Raw genomic sequence first — 21500 nt, 5'->3', positions numbered from 1 at the left:
TAAGTTAACAATAAATAATAATTCCACATTTTATAGTGTTTGTTAAACTTACTCATTACAGTATTGCTGGGAATAACGCTAACCATCTGTGGACTTCTAGGCACATGTTCATCGAGTAATCGAACGATATCGTGATGCAGTCTTTCGGTTGCTACATCTCTGGGCAATCTATCCATATGATCTGTTATCTCTCTGTTAGCGTACGCTTCTAGAAGAGCCTTGCACGCTTGATATGAGCCTTCACGAGCTGCAAGAAACAGGGGTGTTTCGTCCTAAAAATTAATAAAACTGATAAGTAAAGTATGTCAAAAATTGTCCAAAAGCTAATAAAATAAACAACGAGAATGTTCAGCAATAAGATTAAATAGAAATACTACAAAAATAGAAAAGAAATTTAATCAGTCGAAAATATTGTACAATTTGAGGATTTGGGATTCACAGAGGACCCTTTTAGGTCACGCATTAATCACTACATCTATATTTTTTTACCACCTAGACGAAGGCAGAAAGAAAACGTGCATTTTTAATACAAAAACCAATATTTTTTACCAGAACAATGCACGCACTTAATGCCTGGGTACCCAATGGAAAAATTTATGAATTTGAAGGAGGCCACACTAAGAAATACTATTTTTTTACTACTACGGCGAAAATTTTTGGTTTCACCTTCATATCCAGTATTATATTCCAAACAGTAAGAGTTTATTAATAAATAAAGTAAGATATTGGTATCAATTGTGAAAATTAAAAGAGATGGTTATTTGCCGCTGTGAACTTTGAAATGTTCTGGATAATGATGTAGCTATGACTACATTGTAATATACAATAAAAGATACAGCAAAACTATCGAGATTACGTGAAACAAATTGGATATCTCTATGGTTCTAATAGGAAAAAATTGTACTGTATTGGTAGAACTGATCAGTAAAGTCAAAGAAGTGATAATAACAATGAAAAGGGTCCAGATCTTTATTAAAAACATCAAATAATGTCTAGGAAATTAGTGTGAAATAAATTCTACATGCCTTGTCATCTTGAGCATCTCTGTTAGCTCCATGCGCCAACAATATATTAACAGCCTCCACGTTGTTGACGGCAGCCGCCCAGTGAAGCGCAGTTTTGCCGGAATTATCCGCAGCGTTGATATCGGCTTCTGCGCTGATGAGATCTTGCACCATTCCCTCAATGGCTAGCCGCGCAGCTAAAATTAGAGGAGTGGTACCTTCGTGCATTCTGGCGTTTAAGTTGGTAGCTCTGTTTCTTAAGAGTATTTGGAACACCCCCAAAGCGTCAGCGGCTACTGCTGCGTGTAGGGGTGTCCTGCCTGTGTTGTCTTGTGCGTTAGCGTCAGCTCCGTGGTCCAGAAGGCGCTTAGCTGCATCCGCTCTAGCATATCTGAAATTAACACAAGATTAGTTAGACAATTACACCTAATTTTATCAAATGGCTAGGATATTGTTTTAAAAGGACAAATAGGATACCAGAAAAACATTTTAGAACTTTAATGAAAGCGTTTTTGTGGCAAGTAGACAAGTATTATTAAGGTGAAATACAATCGGCTATCATTCTATAGCATTAATTAAAAAAAAATACTATGTAAGCATTCTGTAGCCATTTGTCAGTATTCCATAGACATTCTGTAGTAATGTGAAAGCATTAATTAAATCTACAATACATCGGAATTATGTAGTACAATAACTTCAAGTATTTTATAGCACAAAGTAAAAAAATGCGTCAGCATTATGTACAAATAGGAAGTATTAAGTAAATCTACAATCTGCCAGTATTCTGTATCACTAATAACACTAGAATCTGCCATAATTCGCTAGTAATTTGTAGCATTGACTAGAAATTCCATCTTTCTGTAGTATTAAGAAGTGGAAAAAGTCAGTGCTGTGCAGCATTAATTAAAATTATATCCTGTAAGCATTCTACAGTCATCTGTTGACATTATGTAGCAATCTGAAGCATTAACTAAGTTTACAACCTCCTAGAATTCTGTAGCAATATCTTGTCAGCATTTTATAGCATTGAGTAAAACAGCATTTTGAAGTATGGAGTAAATCTAAAGTTTCTAGTATTAATTAGAACAATTATTTGTCCAAATTTTGTAGTATTAAAGAAAATAAAGTATTCGGACATGTTTTAATGATCGATTATTGTCTTTTTAAGATCTTTTAACTATTTTTGTCGTATAGTTATTTACTAAAAACTTACCTAGCAGCAAGATGCAAAGAAGTCTCTCCAGTTTTGTCCATAGCAGCATTCAATTCAGCTCCTTGAGCTACCAAATCTTGGATAATCTGTCCGGCGCCATCGTCGTCGTCTTCTTCTATTCCAGTGTCCATACCTCCTCCGCGAACGGCAGCTACCATTATAGGAGTCATACCACAAGGACCTCTGGCGTTGATATCACCAACTTCGTTGCTTTGAGGAGGAGTTAACATGACTGATGGTCTTATGTCGGCGGCATCTAAGTGTTGTTGAGTCCAGCGTGGTTCGGCCTCTTCGTATTCAGTAATAGCTGTGTGATCACTGGAATAACCCATATCATTGCCTCTGAAACGTTTTGGTTGTGGCATGTCGCTTTCATCGTCTGACCATTGAGGAACATGACCGTGGTGTCCATTTGGATCTATATCCATTCCTGGTATTGAAGGATTTTTGCTCAAATTGCGCAGTTCTTGTCCTTCGGGGCCTCGCCGCCTGGATCTGCGTCGGGTGCCGGAATTTGTTCTTAGGAAACCTTCTGGGAACCATGTTATACCAGCTGCACGTTTTCTCTGGGTCTGGATGACAACAAAAATGAGTGCACTCAGACATATAACCATTAATATCCCGATGAGTACGTATTTAGCATTTGCAGGAGGATTTTCATCCGGGTCCAAGCCAGTGGAGCCATTTACTTGGTATATCGGAAAAGATGAGGATAGGGTGTGTTTGGAAGCTTTGGCAGCTAAGAATTCGGCGGCTGCGCTTGCTGTTTGGAAGCAAAAGTCCGAGTTCTCTGCCAGCGATGCACACTTCCGATTGTCTATCTCCAAAAATACTTTGACTCCAGTTTGTGCTTGTTCTGAGAATACTACATGATGTTTCTTTCGGAAGTAATCATCCTGTAAGTTGTTTGTTGGTGTTGATCCCATCCATGGATAAATCATATCATTTCCTAGCTGATCTTTCTTTACTCTTACGGTGGTGCGCAATTGGTGACTTGTGTCTCTCAAGAATGCGACCAAGTTGTTTTTAAAGCTTTCCATGTCCATTAAAATCACCATCGTTATAACTCCATCTGCAAGTTCTGGTGGTTCTTTTTCGCAATCCAAACCGTCCCAGTTGCATTCGGCGTTGTTACATCCATAATCGCAGTAACCGTTGGCGTAATGTTTTTGGCAGTAAGCGTCATAAATCGGGTTGCAAGCTTGCAGCTTCTTTTCACAGTCTCTTCCATCAAACAAACACTGAGGATTGTTGCAGTCTTCATTGCAGGTACCATCCATAAATACTTCCCAACATTTGGTGGGTGCGGTACAGTTTGCCCATGGATTGATACCCAAAGAACAATCATTACCATCAAAATCGCAAGCGTACGTGTTGCATTCTTCATCGCAACGCATGTTACCTCGTTTTATAGGACATTTATTTCTAATACATTCTTGCCGTTGCTTTTCCAAATCCATGGCGTAAAAACTGTTAAAGTCTTGCAACTGTCTCACAGGTTTTCCAATGCCTCCTGGTGCGCTTCGATCAAACACTTCGCAATTTTTTCCGACGTGTTTCGGTGGACAATAACATACATAATCACCGATCTTGTTTTCACAGACGGCTTTTGGATGTAAACAAGGACTGCTGTCGCATTCGTTCACCAGGTCGATTTCACAATTGGGCCCAGTGGTTGTTTCTGGACATTCGCAGAAATAACCTCCAATTTCGGAAACGTGGCACACCCCTCCGTTCTTGCATGGTTCAGAATCACAGTCGTAGCCATTTAATTCGCAGTAACGACCACAGAAGCCTTCAGGACAAGTACAGTTGTACCCAGAATTGGTTGGTATACACATTCCTCCATTTCTGCACGGACTAGCAGCACAAACGTCGACTTTGCGCTCACAATGTCGACCCATGAAGCCGGCTTTACAGTTGCAGTGGTAGTTGTTCACCAATTGTACGCAATCTAACGTTCCTGGATTTGAGCAAGGATTGGACAGGCATTCATTGATGTCACCTTCACATCTAGGCCCAACGAAACCAGGAGGACACTTACATTCGAAGCCTCCCACTCTATCCATACACGTGCCGTTGTTGTGGCAAGAATCTGCTCTGCAGTCGTCGATGTTAATCTCACAAATGTAGCCCAAAGTTCCGGGAGGGCACGAACAAAGAAAACTGTCGACTAAATCGTGGCAAGTGCCTCCGTTTTGACAAGGATTCGGTTGACAATCGTCCACGTTTAATTCGCAATTTTGACCTTGGAAGCCTTTGGGGCAAATACAGCTGTAAGATCCGATGAGATCTTTACAAGTAGCGCCGTTTTGACAAGGCGCGGTTTCGCATTCGTTTATCTCTTTTTGACAATAGGAGCCTGTGTAGCCTTCTTTGCAGTGACATCTGTGAGAATTACCGATTGTTTCACATGTGCCGTTGTTGCACAAGTATTTCCAATGGATTCCTGTAAACGAAAAATACAGGGTTACTTTTATTAAAAATAAAAAAACTTAAGAAATAATCATTCAGGTACAGTGTGAATGGCACAACAGTCGATTTTTGATGACTATCACGAAATTTGTACTAGAACAAATATCAACGACGAATAAACTCGTAAAATAAACAAAATAAACGTACCAAGATGGTCATTCATGGGCAGTAGTCAAATGTAGTTGACTATCATAATTTTTTTCTTCAAACATGTCAAAAATCATAGAAAATTTACCGTACGAAGTTATTCAAGACTTACTTTATATTTTTTCATTAACTGTATGTAAAAATGCAAATACAACTCCTATAATAAAACGTTTTAAATATATATAGTACTAAAACGTCAAATTTAGACAGATGATGTCATATTTGATGTTTCGATATCGACGTTGCCATATTTCAAATGTTAAACAGTAGTTTATTTGAGTAACATAAATATATAACAAAGTAAGTAACTAAATTTGTTCTCTGAAGTAGATTTTATAGAATTTTCTTACCTTTTTTAGCTGCTGCATCTTTACAACTAACCATCTCAACATCACAAACCTTTCCCGTCCATCCAGGTCCGCAAGTGCAAGAGTATTGGTTTTTACTTTGTCTGCAGGTGGAATGATTTTCGCAAGGATTCGTAGCACACCAATCTACGTATTCTCCACAATTTTTGCCGGTGTATCCGAATGGACAGTGGCAAGTGTAATGGGTGGTATGGTCTTGACAGGTGGCACCGTTCAGACAAGGTGAACTGTCGCACAAGTTGATGCGATTTTGACAATTTGATCCAGTATAGCTGTAAAAGAGATACGTTATAAAAAATTGGATTTGGAGAGGTAGTTTTGAGTACTTACCCAGGTTTACAGGTACAAACATAACTGTTGATTCCATCTATACAGGTACCACCATACATACAGCTGCTTTCAGTACAATCTTGATCGTTCGTTTGACAGTTAATGCCAGAGAAACCTAGTGGGCATGTGCACGTGTAAGAATCGACGTACTGGTTACAAGTGGCGCCATTTTGACAAGGATGTGAGGCGCATTCGTCGATATCGATTTCACACTGTTTGCCTTCGAAACCGTTGATACAAAGGCACACGAAGTCACCTAATTCGTCCAAACATGTGCCTCCGTTTTGACAAGGGGCTGCAAAGAAAAAAAAAACATGTTCAATAATCTAAAAACGATTCTGTTCTTTGACGACAGTCTTTACTGCTTTAGCATGATCGCTGTAAACAACTTTAAGAAGTCAAATGTACATAATCAAAAATGATTTGAAGCTTTTTGGTTCTCATCAGTTTGATATAGGTCAAAAATAAACTTATGATGGAAAAACTGGGTTTCTATCTTCCATTAAGTTAAAAGCAGATTGTAAAACTAAGATAATTAAGTCCTAAAAAGGTTTCAAATAATATTTATACTTACATGAAGCACAGTCATCGGTGTTGATAGAACAATCTTTTCCTTCATATCCCCGCATACACATGCACATGTAACTTCCGTTGGTGTTTCTACAGGTAGCTCCATTTCTACAAGGTTTCGATACAATACACTCGTCCACATCTTGCTCGCAGAATCTTCCAGTGTAGCCTACACCACAAGAGCAAGCGAAATCTAAAAAGTTGGAGCTGGGAGTACATTTTGAGTTGTGTTGACACAGATGTGGCTGGCAAGGGTCTAATCTGTCTTGACATTCTCTTCCAGTGAACGGCAGCTCACAGACGCACTTGAAATCGTTAACTAGATCAATGCAGCTACCTCCGTTCTTGCATGGATTGACTGCACAGTCGTCGATGTTAGATTCGCAGTTTATTCCAGAATATCCGGGCAAACATTCACAGGTGTAAGAAGCCAAATGGTCTCTGCAGTTGCCTCCGTGTTGACAAGGATTCGAGGCACATTCATCGATATTGATTTCACACTGTTTGCCACCATAACCTGGGAGACAATGACAAATAAATTGGTTAACGCCGTCTTCGCAGCTTCCTCCATGCTTGCACGGGTTGGATTTGCATTCATCGACATCACTGAGACATCTTGCGTCGAAATAGCCTCTAGGACATTCGCAGCGGAAGCCGTTGATGAGATCGATGCATACGCCACCGTTTGCACAAGGATTGGAAGAGCATTCGTCGATATCGTTTTCGCAGTGGCGCCCGGTGAAGCCGGGGTGGCATTCGCAGGTGTAACTGAAAAAGAAGAAAACAAATCTAAGATATGATTTGGTATCAAGCGAAAGACGTTTTCGTTTAATTTGAGCAAAATTGTTGAATCTATTTGTTTTGTGATAGTTTTTGAACCACAAATCCATATATTTGGTACTACTAATTCCAGAAATTGTTTCTGAAAAAGTTTCAGTTGTTTCTTTTGGTTCGTACGGGGTATCATTTAAAATAGGTAGCACTTACTCTCCGTAATTGGAAAAAATATATAGACGTCCAATTAAAGTTTATATTTTTACTCATTTTTTTCAAACTTTCAGACAGAAATGGCGCTTCAAATCTAATCTTCAAACCCGCTTCAAAACTAATGAATGAAATTATTGTTTTTGTGGAGTTTTTACACTTCTGAAACTATTGGTCAAAAGTATTCCATCGTCGACTTTTATGATTCGGATTCCGCGGAAGATTCTTTCAACTCCTTTTCTTTTGTCAACGCATCTATAGCTATTTTGATTTCTGTATTAGTTTTTCTGTTTGGTCGCATCACTTCGTTTGTAATATTCAAACCTCTACTAAAGTTTCAAGAGTAAATATCAAACGAAAACATCTAATTTAACAAAAAATGCATGCCGAATCGTCGACTGATTCGAAAGGTTCTTTTCTTTGTATACAGACCATGCTAACGACATATCAAAATAAAAATATACACCAGGAAATCATGCAAACATTCATAGTTCAATCATAAAAGAGAAAACACTTACGGCTCATAATATGGGAAACCTCTGAAGGCGTGAAAAAAATTTAGAAATTAATACGATTTTTTAAGACTCTACATTTGTGATCGGTCTGATCAAGCTCCGTTAATTCGAAACGTAACTGAAGTACTGTTAAATATTGGTCTCAAATTTTTGTATATTAAAGTTAATATAGTTAGAATATCCAAATAGTTGTTCAACTTAACAGTTCATTAGTTCACTGTTTAATTAGCAGAGCTTTGTGAAACCGGACAATTTTTTTACATTTCAAATATTGTTTATTCTTGCCAGATATAACTGTTACCATACCGATTTTGCAGCTCCAAATATAGGTAGGAAAATATACAACACATACCTATTGATTCCATCCAGACATCTAGCTCCGTTTCTGCAGGGATTGCTGTAGCATTCGTTGACGTTGATCTCACAGTTGTGTCCAGAGGTGCCTGGTTTGCAAAGACATTGGTAGCCGTTTACTAAATCCTGGCAAAGGCCCCCATACTGACAAGGATTCGACTCACATTCGTTGATCTGTTGTTGACATAAAGCACCTGCGTATCCGGGATGGCATGTGCACGTAAAAGAATTTTCACCATCGATACATTCTCCTAAAAAATAATTTATCAATTATGACATTCGGAGCAAAACCAAATATTTTACATACCGTGAAGACAAGGAGAAGACAGACAATCGTTGATGTTCGTCTCGCATGACATTCCCGTAAATCCCGGAGGACATTCGCAGGTGTAGGCGGCGATACCGTCATGGCACACGCCTCCGTTGCGGCAAGGGCTCGAAGCGCAGTCGTCGATGTTGATTTGACAGCGCGAACCGGTGAATCCTGTCGCGCATGTACACTTAAAACTGTTGATGAGATCGTGGCAAGTGCCTCCGTTCAAGCACGGTCGTTCTTTGCATTCGTCGATGTCTATTTCGCACTGGGTGCCAGTAAAACCTGGAAAAATAAGTTATTTTAGTATGATATAATTTTATGACGTAGTTTGGGATAACACATTATGGTTTTATAAGGATAAAAAGCAAGTTGAAACGACGTAATAATGATAATCTAGGTGAATTTAAAATAATGCAAAAACTATCCAACAATTAAACTCATGGTACAGAGTAGAGCAGAGAAAGCAGACTTAGAAATCTGACAAACCCTTCACCTCAAAAGCCCCGTTGCTCAGTCGTTAGAAATAATGGACGTTATTGAAAGACGATTTAGAAAATTTACAGACAAATATGAAAAAAAGGGCGACACAGAAATGGGATGCTTAAAAAACGAAAACAAGAACAAAACGAAAAAAAAAACAACAGTACTCGTAAGGAAAATTAAAATATAAAAAAGAATATAAAAAAACATTGGGGTACAAATTTCGAGACTTAAATTTATTGTAAAATAGATGACTGACAGTCTCTTTTAATAGCAATTCTATTCCTGGGAACGGTTTTGAATTACGTACGGGATGTCCTAAAAAAATAACGAAAATGAAACGAAGAACGTTTCATACTTATCAAGAGAATAAAATAAAAAAACTGCAATAGCTGGGACATCATTCTTCAATCTCATCATTCGGCTTCATACATACCGCATGGAGCTGAATGCGGTTCAAAATCTAAATCAAAATAATGGGCAGAATGTGTGTTGGTTGAAGAATGATAGATAATGCTAGGGTTGCAGCTCAAAATAAATCTTTAGAGCAGTCGTTTCCAAAGTTAGAGTGAATATGCTCCGACGAAAAGCATAATTTACCAAACACCACCTAAACAAGTTTTATTCTTGTTTTACAGTTCCAAACAGTCATGCAGTCAGAACCCAAAAAGTTTCACTTTTATAGGTACCCCTCATAATTACAAATAGACAAATCTAATAACACAAAAAAACAATGTAGGAGACTGATTTTGTGCCAGTAAAAAAATTGTACGATAAAACGGAAAAATGGTGTGATAAAAAATCTAGTGGTTTTATATTAGAGTAAACCAAATAGGACTAAATTTAAATAATAATAATAACAACTGATGCGTAAATATTTGAGAAGTTAAAGTTACATGGAATTTTTTGCTCCAGAATCATTTATGTCACATAAATATTTCGTCAATTTCATTTGTTGATATCGAACCTTGAATACAAAACCGCCGAGCAACTACGCAATAGACCCTAAGCCCTAAAAGGCAAAAAAATGTACGTCGGCGAAACCCTGACAGATAATATACAGAGCGAATTGAAATTCTTAAGGTCGTTAATGATGTGTAGGTTGTGTATGCCATGCGTGATCTGTGTGCGGCTGTGCTCGAGTTTTGAGGTCGAAAGATAAAAGATAAAAAAGGAAGAGCACAAGTTTGCCGCGCGGGCAGCGTCCATCACGTACCATCAGTGGTACGACTCGTCTGTTGTCCATCTACCTGGTGCCTTTCAGCGCAAGAAGGACCCACGGCGAGGTCAATCGAGTTTAAAAATCGCCTTAAGACGACGTTTAGTTTATATTTTTACAAGATTTCACAGGAAATCTAACGAAAATATATAATATTATACAAGAAAATAAGAGGAGGAAACAATAAAAAGATTCGTAGTGTCCTAAAATTTGTTTCATCTTTTTATTAATCTCTTATATCACGTCAGAAGTGCTAATCCTTGATATTTTTCACTCCTTTTATCCATATTTTCCTGTCTTTTGTCGTTTAGTTTCCTTTCTTCCATTAGTTCTTTTGTCTATTAACTTTTAAGATACTTTAGGATCTATTTTGTTATTCTTTCTTTCTTCTGTCCTGTCAGTCAAATAAATTATTTTTTTGTTCTTTCCCATAAAATCTTTTTTTTTTGTTACTGTTGTGTCATATTCGTTCCTTATTCGACTCCATTTGGTTATATATGCTCCATTTGGTGGAGACCAAATGGAGTCGAATAAGGAACGAATATGACACAACAGTAACAAAAAAAAAAAAAGATTTTATGGGAAAGAACAAAAAAATAATTTATTTGACTGACAGGACAGAAGAAAGAAAGAATAACAAAATAGATCCTAAAGTATCTTAAAAGTTAATAGACAAAAGAACTAATGGAAGAAAGGAAACTAAACGACAAAAGACAGGAAAATATGGATAAAAGGAGTGAAAAATATCAAGGAGCACTTCTGACGTGATATAAGAGAACTTGAACAAAATTAAAAAAATGATAGGGCGCCCCATGGAAAGATGGAGCTAGACCCTTGGATGAAAAATTCATAGAATTCACACCATTACAAAGATAAACTTGTTGGCAGGTGTGTAAAACATTTCTTTGACAAACGATTCCTTTTTGTTTGTAGTATCAGCAATATTCTATTTGTCTCAACAGTTAATGTTTCGCCTTTAAAAAGTTTTTGGTAATCTGTATATAATACTCATATTAAATCTTCTGAAAAAATATTTATAATGTTTAAACTTCCATTACCGATAAAAAATGAAACGATTTCTTTATTTCTTTTACGAAATTTAATTGCAAATTACGATCCTTACGAAAATATATATAAAAACGCCACTGAATAAATGTTTGTCACGTCATGGATAACTTATATGTATGAATTGGGTAATTCAAGAATATTAGAGCGTATTGATAGTAAAGTTATTTTCCCGTTTGGTACCGCTGAGCTGCCGCAAGTCCCGCGGACAAGCGGTTTATCTATAGAAATTCGAACAATTTTTCTAATTAATCCAGTTTAGAAAACATTTCTCGTTAGAAAATCGCCAACCGATCGAAGTATGCCATCTTCGGTTTAGTTGTGTATTCAGAGTCGTTAATACGATTTGGTTCTTCTTAATTAAGCGCTTCCACTTTTTATTCCTCTCTTTTGACCGAATTAATTGCTGCCAAGTATGTACTAATTAGTCGGTAATTACATAGGTCATTATGTGGAAATTACTTAAACAATATGTGTATTCTGGTTGGTAATGGTTGCACGTAGTGCTTTTCTTGAACAATAATCAATTAGATCAATTTTTTATAACGTTTTGTCGTTGATGTAATTAATTTCACAAACATATGTTGCAGATTCAATGGCTTCTCTTATGTTATCAGTTTCGATAATATTAGTTTTAAATACTGATTTCCATTTAATTTTAAAGAATGTTATTGAATATTGTATAAAAGTTCGTAAAGCTATGTAATAGCTTTTCTTCACCAAAGATCTACCGAGATCTTTTGAGCATCACCCATTTGGATCTTATGTAGTGTGTGTTGAATAAATGTCTTATATCATCATCGTTCTGGCTTTAAAAACCTGCGTGGGGAAAACTACAGTGGAAGTCCTTTATGTACTAATGAATAAAATATTGAACACAAAACAAATACCCACCACATGGAACGAGGCAATAACTTTAAGAATCGTTGGTGGTTCCTCTTCCCCCTCGTCTGTTCTTCCTCTATATTAAGTGCGTAGTTGAAGTATTCCACCCATCTATTCAATACATCTTTCTTTGTTGTTAATAGGTCGTCATTCTGACTTCTGCATTGTTTTGTGGTTGCCTTGAATTCTTTTCTATTCATGTTAACGTGCTTATAGAAAGCTCTGGATTCTTTCTCTCTGTTGAGGTTTTCTATACATTTAAGTTCCTTATTTAAGTGGTTTCGTTTTTTTCTTTTGTGTATACTCTTTTCCTCTCTTCTCTTTGTAGGTAATTCTCTACAGTTGTTCTAGTTCGTTTGGTAAGCATCTTTCTGTAGGCTTCATTTTTTTTCTTCATTTTCTCTTAAATGTCTGATTAATGTGTAAATTCGGCATCACTGTCAAATATGTAGAAAAACCTTTTTTGACGACGAGCTTACACTATTTATATATCAGAAACCACTTACCCGATATTAATGAAAATTGGTTTATGGAAATTACAAGTTATGACGAACTTAAAGAAAATATTTTGACAGACCTGCCACTTCCGGTTCAGGTAGACTCAAGTCTTCAGCAATGTACTTCATTTGTAGTGGTTGATGATGAGATACCCGCTTGTTGATTGTGAACAGATCTTAGCTTTCTTTCAAAGAATGTTACAGGCTTTTCTTTTTTGTCTGAATGTTTGCTATTTAAATGCCGAGAGTTTCGTACTTTATTTTGACAAAACTTCTCCACAAATAACGCGATATGGCTTGTCCAATATAACTGTAAAGCCATATTTAAGACTCATCAATATTCAATCTATTTTTCCTTTTATTATTTTCATTTTCAGACGAAGACAGTTTTAACGATCTTTTTAAAAAATTATTCGTTTATCCATTATGCATCATTTTGCTACATCAGTACAACGCAACTTTTGCTGTTTAATCACATTTTCCTGCTTATATAAAGTCAAATTTACAATTCCAGAAAAATCTAAGCACTAATGTAGCCCTAATAGGCTAAGAAAAAAGAAATTGGGTAACTCACAGATGGCCCGAGTAAAAACATCATTTTTTTCTATTAAACAACTATCCCAAATCTTAGACCGCTATTAGATCTTCCCTTTGATTTGGCAATATTATTAAATGGCAAATGAAGTGGATATGATAAGACAAGGGGGTCTCCAATTAATTTTTTTGTCAAAAGGTGTCCCCAATCTAAGAAAGTTTTGGAAAGACTGGATAAAATCAAAGAAGACTTGGTGAACTGCCTAGAATCTAGAACCGCAAGGAGAATTATAATTAGGGAAGTCAATCCCACAAATGTCGGCTTCAAAAACGTTAAAGAATAAAGACAAAGAGAATCGTACCGATGAGTGTGTTTTTTGCAATAATAGATTCATTATAATCTCGATTAGGAAATTGGAAAACATAAACAAGTAATTTAAAATGCTCTTTTTATATACGGAACGATTATTTTTCTGTAATTGTTAAAGAACAGTTCGTTTTTATTGCTATTTCATTAATTAGATACTTAACCTCTGATATATAAAATATAAATAAAAAGAGGACGACGATGGAAAGGAAGTATACATTATTTCCTTTTTAAAGTTTGTTATAAGTCATCGATGACATTTCTACGTCTTTACAGTATAACCAACTTATTTTCATATGCTATTATAATTAGAATTATAATATTATATGAAAATATGTTAAAATCTAATCACGCATAAAGGTCAAGACTCCTAAAGGATTTACCTTTCATCTTCTCTTCTTCTTTTTTTTTTGTTCATAAATGTTATTTTTGACTTAAATCTTTTACAGTCCCAGAAACTAACTAAAACAAACCGTAGGTAAACATTCAATTTTCTATTTGAACGACCATTTTAGTAAAATAAAACATTTTAAAACCAAACTATCTCGATACAATCTTTTTATATACTTCTTACATATCCTATAATCTATTTTTGATTAATTATTTAACGGTAAGGAGACGTAAAAAAGATATTAATAAATACACCAAGCAGTAAATAGCGACAGTGAATGGCTGAATGCAAAAAGTTCTTTTTAAAGGACACCAATTTAAATTGACGATAATAGAATAATTTGGAAGATTGTATGTAATTTAGCAACAAATTGTTATTAGAGACTATATTGTTTAAACAACAATGGAAATGTTCGAGACGAAATCTTACAGATACAGTTGTGCTATGCTAATCATTTTTTTTGTATTTTTTTTTGTAATACCTCATTTACTACATTATTATTACATTTCTGAATTTAGTGCAAAAATTCTTAGAGACTTACATAAGATTTACTATAAAAAGAAGCAGGTTTTGAAAAACTTGTGGATTTTAGAGCAAGCAAATCTTTTTATCAAGAATGACATTCTTCGCTAAAAATAACAATAAAGTTTTTCCTCTAGAGCACCTCATCTTTGGACACACTATATAAATGCAATATGCGTTTCCAGATTAAAGTTAGTAAGTTAAGGTTTCTGAGTTAGTATAGTATAGTAGGTTATAGATTCTCTTGATAAGTCTCCATTTGCACCAAAATTTGGTTCATAGTGATTATCTTGTTTCCTAACAAAAAAAATATAGACAAGTAAGCGATTTTGGTCAAATTCTGTGTCAAAAACGTATCATTTATCATACGGTATTGCATATTCTCTTTGTAGTTTACCACGTAGCTATAGTACACCCCTCGATCTCACACGATCACACTAATGCGAAAAAAATGATAAATAACATCTTAATACCGCAAAAAAAATTCATGTAGAACCGAAATTTTACGGATATAATTAACCTGCTTATTCCGTAATTCCACATTTCACCTCTTTTCTTCTACAATTACGAACTCGCAAATGATAGGGGCCCATTCGCGATTAATCGGCCGAGACTGTTTTAAAGCAGGTACGAAATCTCGAACGAGAATTAAAAAGATCCCTAAATGTGGGTAACCATTAGCCCAGATATTCCGCAAGTGAAATACCGTAAGGATATCGTTTATTTGTATTGATTTTGAGAATTTGGACCGCATATATGCGCTTCTTATACGTAACTGTAGATTTTATTTAATCGATGTTATGCACTGTTTTAGACTGAAGTTTATAAAATAGTCTTAACCTTTATAATCTTGTAGGACGATTTCATAGATTTTATTTGCCTATTGCTTGTGTAATGCTTTACACGTTAAGTACATAACATTTTACCCGACAATCATCTCTTTATGTCCAGTTTTCTTTCCCTGTAGTACTCTTTTTAAGTCAGTCATCACTGGGAGAGGGCAGAACTGGAGGATAAATTTGAAACATTACGTGCGATTCGTGTACAGTGGTCATCGCTACAATTATTGTAATGGGTGATTTCACCCCCAAAATTGGATGAGGATTGACAAATGCGTGGGTGAGCACCATTTAGGAAAACGAAATAAGCGTGACGATCTTTGGTTCAGTTTTGCCAATAAGTAGCTTTCTTTCCATTCAGCTGGTATTTCCCTGTTACTGAGACATGATTGGAGTAGAATTCTACTCTCGACCTTTTGCTCATATGTTTTGTGGACTTTATTTCTGTTCCGCTAACAGATCTTTAAAATAATCTTCCTACCTCTTCAGTGAATTTGTGGTACATTTTATGGTACGGTTAGCATACGCTGATGATGTGGTTCTCATTGCAAGAAATTGAAAAGAACTGGCAAGTATAGTGAAAAGACGGATTCGGGAAAGCTCTAAAATGGGACTGAAAGTTAATATTAATAAATCTGTTATTATTAATAAATCCAAGTACATGGAAATCTCGAGCAAAAAAAAAGGAATAAACACAAGGGGCTCCTTTAAATTGGATGTGGAGGATGGATCAGTTGTAGAATTCGTGGAGGTGGATGAATATGTACTTAGGTACTCTTAATGATCAGACATGTAAAGAAGAAACTGAAATCAACCTGAGACTGACCAAGAGCAACAGATGTGCTGGAGCCTTGAGCAAAATAATTAAGGTCAAAGATATATCTATTAATACAAAAATAAGAGTATACAAAACTATAATTAGACCCACAATGCTATACGCTGCCGAGACATGGACTATGAACAAAACCATACAGAACAAATTGGAAGCATGGGAAAGAAAGATACTTCTCAGAATATTTGGTGGAAAAGTAGTAGAGAAAGAATGGAGAAGACGAACTAAAGCTAATGAGAAATTAAGGCAGATACGAGCTACTTCAACGCATTTTGCAAGGTAAAATTGAAGGAAAAAGGGCCCCAGGGCGAAGAAGAATATCCTGGATTAAAAGTGGTGAAAAAACGTAGACTAGAATGGCTCAGATGTCTAGAAAGAATGCGAGGTAATAGACTAGTCAAGAATATTGTTTGGTGAGTACCTGAGGGCAAAAAAAGAGAGGAAGACCAAGAAAGAAATGGAGTGATGTAGTGATGAAAGATGTCAGAGATATGGGAATCGGAGATTGGAAGCTGATAGCTAAGAGCCGAAAACGATGGAAATTATCCATCCAGCAATGGGCCTAACAGACCTGTTAACGCTATATATATACATGCATTTATATGGTAGGCATATAAATGTACGGGAGGATTCCTGTTGTGTACATATTATTGAATAATACCATGCAAAATTGAACGTCAAATTCTGTTTACACCCGTCTAATTTTACCATGATACTACTACGTGAACTTATCCTACACTTTACTTCTGGTTTATAGCCCGTATTATATAATAATAATTCAGTTGAGCCCAAATTTTGACAAATGGCGTGAAAGTTAGTGCTTTTTAAGTTACATTAATTTCTTATTGGTGGCGCTATCTATACGTCAGGCTTGAAACTTTTTGAGTGATTTGGTACAATAACGTAGCATAATTAACAATAAGTAGAACGAAATTTACGATGATTTGAAGTCATTATTACTCGCGACCATCAATAGAGACCAACATCGAAGAAACTACTCAACAATTAGTGAAAAGAAGATTCATACATTAATAGACAAGTATTGATAATGACTAATGGTACTTTATTCACAACAAAATTGGTAATTATCGTAAGCACAAAAGAAAATGACTGGTTAATTAGAAAAAAAAAAAGTTCTTTACGCCAGTACCGTTCCCAATCAGACAAGAACGTCTCAATTAGTTGTACCCAACCGAGTCCAAATTAATGACGACAAAAACAAAATTAAACTTGAATACGAGGCGGATTCAAAATATTCTTAATTGTAGATGCTTTGTCGTTCCTAAATTATCTGTTCAATACTATATTGTCAAGACTCTATATATTTTATCATCTTCCTCAATTCAGCTTTCAGCTTGTTAATTGGCAGATTAGTCAGCTTATACTTCTTCTACCGTTTAGGAATTTATCTCTTCAGGTTATCAGCACTCAGGCTTTCTCTAATCTACTTGTAGGAGTATTCCATTCTTTTTTCTGTCCATCAATTTATACCTTCAGCGTAGTTCCCGAAATTCTTATTAGTACTTCCATTTTCGCCGTTTTCAATAGCCGTTGTGTGGTTGATGTGGTGCTGACTGCATCTCGAAAAGATAAAATGAAACAGTAGGTTCATGCTCCACACACATGCTCCGGTTTTTTTTTCAGAAGCATTCCCAGTCCTCGCTTTTAATCATTTTTACAAGGGCTTGTGTTGCATTGCTTATTCTCTTGTAATCTTCATTCGCTTCGTTTTTTTTTTCTATTATATCGTTACATTTTGTATGAAACGTGAAATATTACGTCGGAGGTGATATATCATGTAGAATATCATGTCCTGCATAAAATTTCACAAAAAAATTAAACATCTAGAAAGGAGATCGTATGGAGCATGTCAGCAAACGCGGCACCCATCGCGCGGATAGCTTTTGGTGGATGGTGGATGATGTGTACGCGTTCGTAGGAAATGTTTAGGACCTCTATTAGGAGGACCGCATATTCACTATTAAAATGTACGCGATGCTATTAAAATGTTGGGAACTGATATTATTTTAATTTTCTTAGTAAACTAGTAAACGACGTATTATTTGGACCTTGTACAATTTAATAGATCAAGTACATTTATGAGTCACCCTCCCCAAATTCTTGTCGAGGTTTGAAACAAGCTGTGTATTTTGATACGATAGAAAAAATTTGATACATTAGTGATACATAGTGGTAATACTTTCAAGAATTTAATTTTTTTCATAAAGGTGCAGTTAATATGAAAAGTAATATCATATATACGAAAAAACAGGAATAGGTATATTTCGTAATTAAATTTAGGGGGTTGTGGAACTAGGGGGAGGGGTTTTATAAATGAGAAATGTCTGTATCATTACAATGTTTTCTCTTTGGAAAAAATGACCTACTTTAGAATTTTTTCAGCATTGTTTGACGTTTTCCCTCTTCATTTTCGCATAGTCTGTTTTATTATTCAACATAAACCATCAGCATACATTATACACCAAGGAATATTACCTTGAAACTCCCCAGTTATCCCCGCCGAGCCCTGATTTGTATCTCGTTCAATTTGTATTTTCCACAAAACCCAAATAGGAATATTTAGCTTGCTAGTCTGTAATTGTCTTTACATACCGATTAATTATCTCATAAAGGTACTAAAACGTTAAGAATTGCCGTAACTTTTTCTACACACTCCTTGTTTTATATATAACAACAAAATATATCTTTGAGTTACCCTAAAAGGACAATTAAATGTCGAGCGGTCTCCATTGCTTTCGTCTTTCACAGAAAAAGAAATTCAAAACAGTTTTTCTTATATAAGAATAATTAATGATTCAAAGAAGGCATCTCACGATTGAATAAAATAAATATCAAATACTTAGGTAACTAATTGCGAACGAGGTGAGTTAAAAATGGAAGTAATTAGTACGACACGCCTAATTTTTTAAAACCGCATTCTTCGACCGAGTGCATATACTGACTTTTCTCAGGGAAATCGGTTTATTTCATTCATGAGTTCGAAGCTCGAACGCCTTCGTAAGTTATTCAAAATCGAATTAATCGAAAAGATATCATCTCAGTCAATTATAGTAGAAATTAGCTCACTTTAATATCTACTAGAGATCTTCCTAAGATCTTAAATATGTTAAAATTTGATATATTTTTAAGATTTTAAGCTCTTTGACTTTGTGATCCTAAAATTTTAGATGTTCAGATGACAGAACATGGTTTTAAGATCCTATGTTGAACAAAACACTCGAACAAGAACGTATTACATTCCAAAATGTCACATAAGAAATCAAATAGTCGTTGCAAAGATACGGTAGCTTCTTTTATTCATTATTTTGAACATGAACGTGATAATAACACCCCATTCTACCGTTGACCGCTGTTAGGGAAGTATGTAATGTATTTTTATATATTTATGTAGATTCTTAAAATATACATTCTTGTTTTCATATCACCACCCAAAAAAGGTACTAGGCCTAAGAAAGATACCAATACTGAAATAATAAATACAACCGAAATTCGTAATAAAATTTACGAATTTCGGTTATGTTTCATAACACAATAAAGTGTATTTAGTTAACCCATCAACGCCTTGTGTGACCACTTGGTTACGCAAACACATCATCATCATCATTTGGCTCTACAACTCTATGTGAGTCTTGGCCGCGTTTACTATTTTCCTCCATTGTTGTCGGTCCTGAGCAGCTATTTCCCACTGCTGTATTCCCATTTTGCGTAGATCACTGGCTACTGCGTCCTTCCATCTCTTTCTTGGGCGACCAACTGACCTTCTGCCATTGGGCCTTTCCCAGAATGTGGCGTTCAGGAGTCTTTCGTCACTCGATCTTAGTACATTAGTGATTATAGCAATATAGAAGTATCCTATAGGTACAGATGTGCGGACGGATTAAATAAAGAAAAAGGATTAGTGATGAGAAAAACATTAACATTTGAACATCTTGGTACAACGAAATAATGGAAGGGAGGCCGAAAAATTCCAATGAAAGTTAAAGATAAAATCTACAAGACTGAATGAATAAACTGGTCTAAATACCAAATAAACGAAAAGTGTGACACCAAATAATATAAAATATACAAACATATAGAAAAGATGGTACTTTGTATGAAGAAAGTACCACCGAAATATTGAAGAACAAAAATTTCTTGGAAAAGATCAAATTGAGTAAAATGTCCATAAAGCAGATCTCGAAAAAAAGAGACAGTGGAGAGGATAGCATTACGTATAAATAACATCGATTTCCAATAGAAAGATGCTCCAGAGATGCAGATTTCATGTTCAGTAAAGCATTTGGAATAAGATAAGACTCCCATACGAGAGCAAAATAAAAACACAAGTTTTTTTATTTCAAAAAATTATTTATTTATTTCTGCAACAAAGTGCAAAAAATGTTTTTGAAATGTTAATCGGAATAAACTATGTATAATATGGAAAATCAACTACTTTTCATTGGAAATATATAAGAAATAACTTCTCTAGATTCGTAGATGACACGAACAGTTAAAGACCCAACAAAGCTATCCGTCTGTCCATTTTCGTAGATTTTTATCATCCGATAAACTTGTCTAACCCAATGAGAACCATATGCACGCTCATTTAAATCCTTTCATATTACCTGAAACACTACGCATTGTTGACATACACCAGTTGTATTTTTTGTACAAAAGCCGGAGAATTATAAGCAAAGTAGTACCCGAAGAGTACTAATGCTGGTATCGCCCACACGAAAATATCTGGACGTCCTACGTTGCACATTACCTTATCGATAACGAGCTAGGTACTTGTCCGAAGTACGTTATTTATAAGTGTAGAGATGGAAAAGATGAACGAGAAAAATGTGAACGACAATGTTTCTTCAGATTATTGTATTACAAATGTACCGCGATATTAGCAAATCTTTGCGCCAAAAGAGAATTTTTAGAATTTTGTGAAACAAGTTTTGAAGGTGATCTATCAGAGATTGGTTTTTGAAAATGCTTTTTGAAGTGACTACGTCTATCACCCGGTATGATGTTTTTGCACAGGCCCGAAATAATGTTTGGCGTGACGCGAAATATCGAGACGCGTGTCGTAACCTTGCGGTATACCGTAATATAGGTACATAATATAAATTATTATAAAAATAAAATCGGTCCAAGTAAAAACAACAATTTTATGTTCAAATACAAACAGTTCTATTATTACATAGGTACTCTTTTGTATTGACGTCACTAAAACCGTGGCCATCTTTATTTTTTTACTTTTCACGCGAATGACTGGAGTTCGATTCCCCATAATGATAATCAAAATTAAGTAATTAAACATAAATACAAGATACTAATGAAAATGTAAATGATGAATAAATTTTATATTTTATTTAACAAATTTTAAAAGTCAATAATAAACAAAATTTTTAAGGAAAAAATTTAGATTTTTAAAATAAGAACTTAAATGTGTGGTGTTATTGTAAAAAAATATTAACAATTCAGTAATAAGCAGACATAAAATTTCGTTAACCCTCAAACAGTAATAACGCGCTATAAGAAATATTCACTTCTATCGGAACTCCTCAAGTACCACGCACCGTTTTTTTTTTAAATTTGT

General features: G+C 35.3%; 1 protein-coding gene across 2 annotated transcripts in view; it reads right to left on the bottom strand.

The window, feature by feature from the left end:
- N (neurogenic locus Notch protein) overlaps window positions 1-21500 on the bottom strand; it is a 367839-nt gene that overhangs the window by 9058 nt on the left and 337281 nt on the right. The window contains exons 9-17 of one of the 2 annotated variants that reach the window (XM_072530756.1): window positions 8268-8558; window positions 7959-8211; window positions 7610-7630; window positions 6112-6875; window positions 5538-5832; window positions 5190-5479; window positions 2218-4666; window positions 1026-1395; window positions 53-272 (exon numbers count right to left, since the gene is read on the bottom strand). In XM_072530756.1, the coding sequence (XP_072386857.1) occupies window positions 53-272; window positions 1026-1395; window positions 2218-4666; window positions 5190-5479; window positions 5538-5832; window positions 6112-6875; window positions 7610-7630; window positions 7959-8211; window positions 8268-8558 (4953 nt within the window). The remainder of the gene's footprint in view (window positions 1-52; window positions 273-1025; window positions 1396-2217; window positions 4667-5189; window positions 5480-5537; window positions 5833-6111; window positions 6876-7609; window positions 7631-7958; window positions 8212-8267; window positions 8559-21500) is intronic. The other variant, XM_072530757.1, reaches the window with a different exon arrangement.

The sequence above is a fragment of the Diabrotica undecimpunctata genome, chromosome 4 (assembly GCF_040954645.1).
Source record: "Diabrotica undecimpunctata isolate CICGRU chromosome 4, icDiaUnde3, whole genome shotgun sequence".
Lineage (NCBI taxonomy): Eukaryota > Metazoa > Arthropoda > Insecta > Coleoptera > Chrysomelidae > Diabrotica > Diabrotica undecimpunctata.
This window is presented reverse-complemented; position numbering and strand designations above follow the sequence as displayed.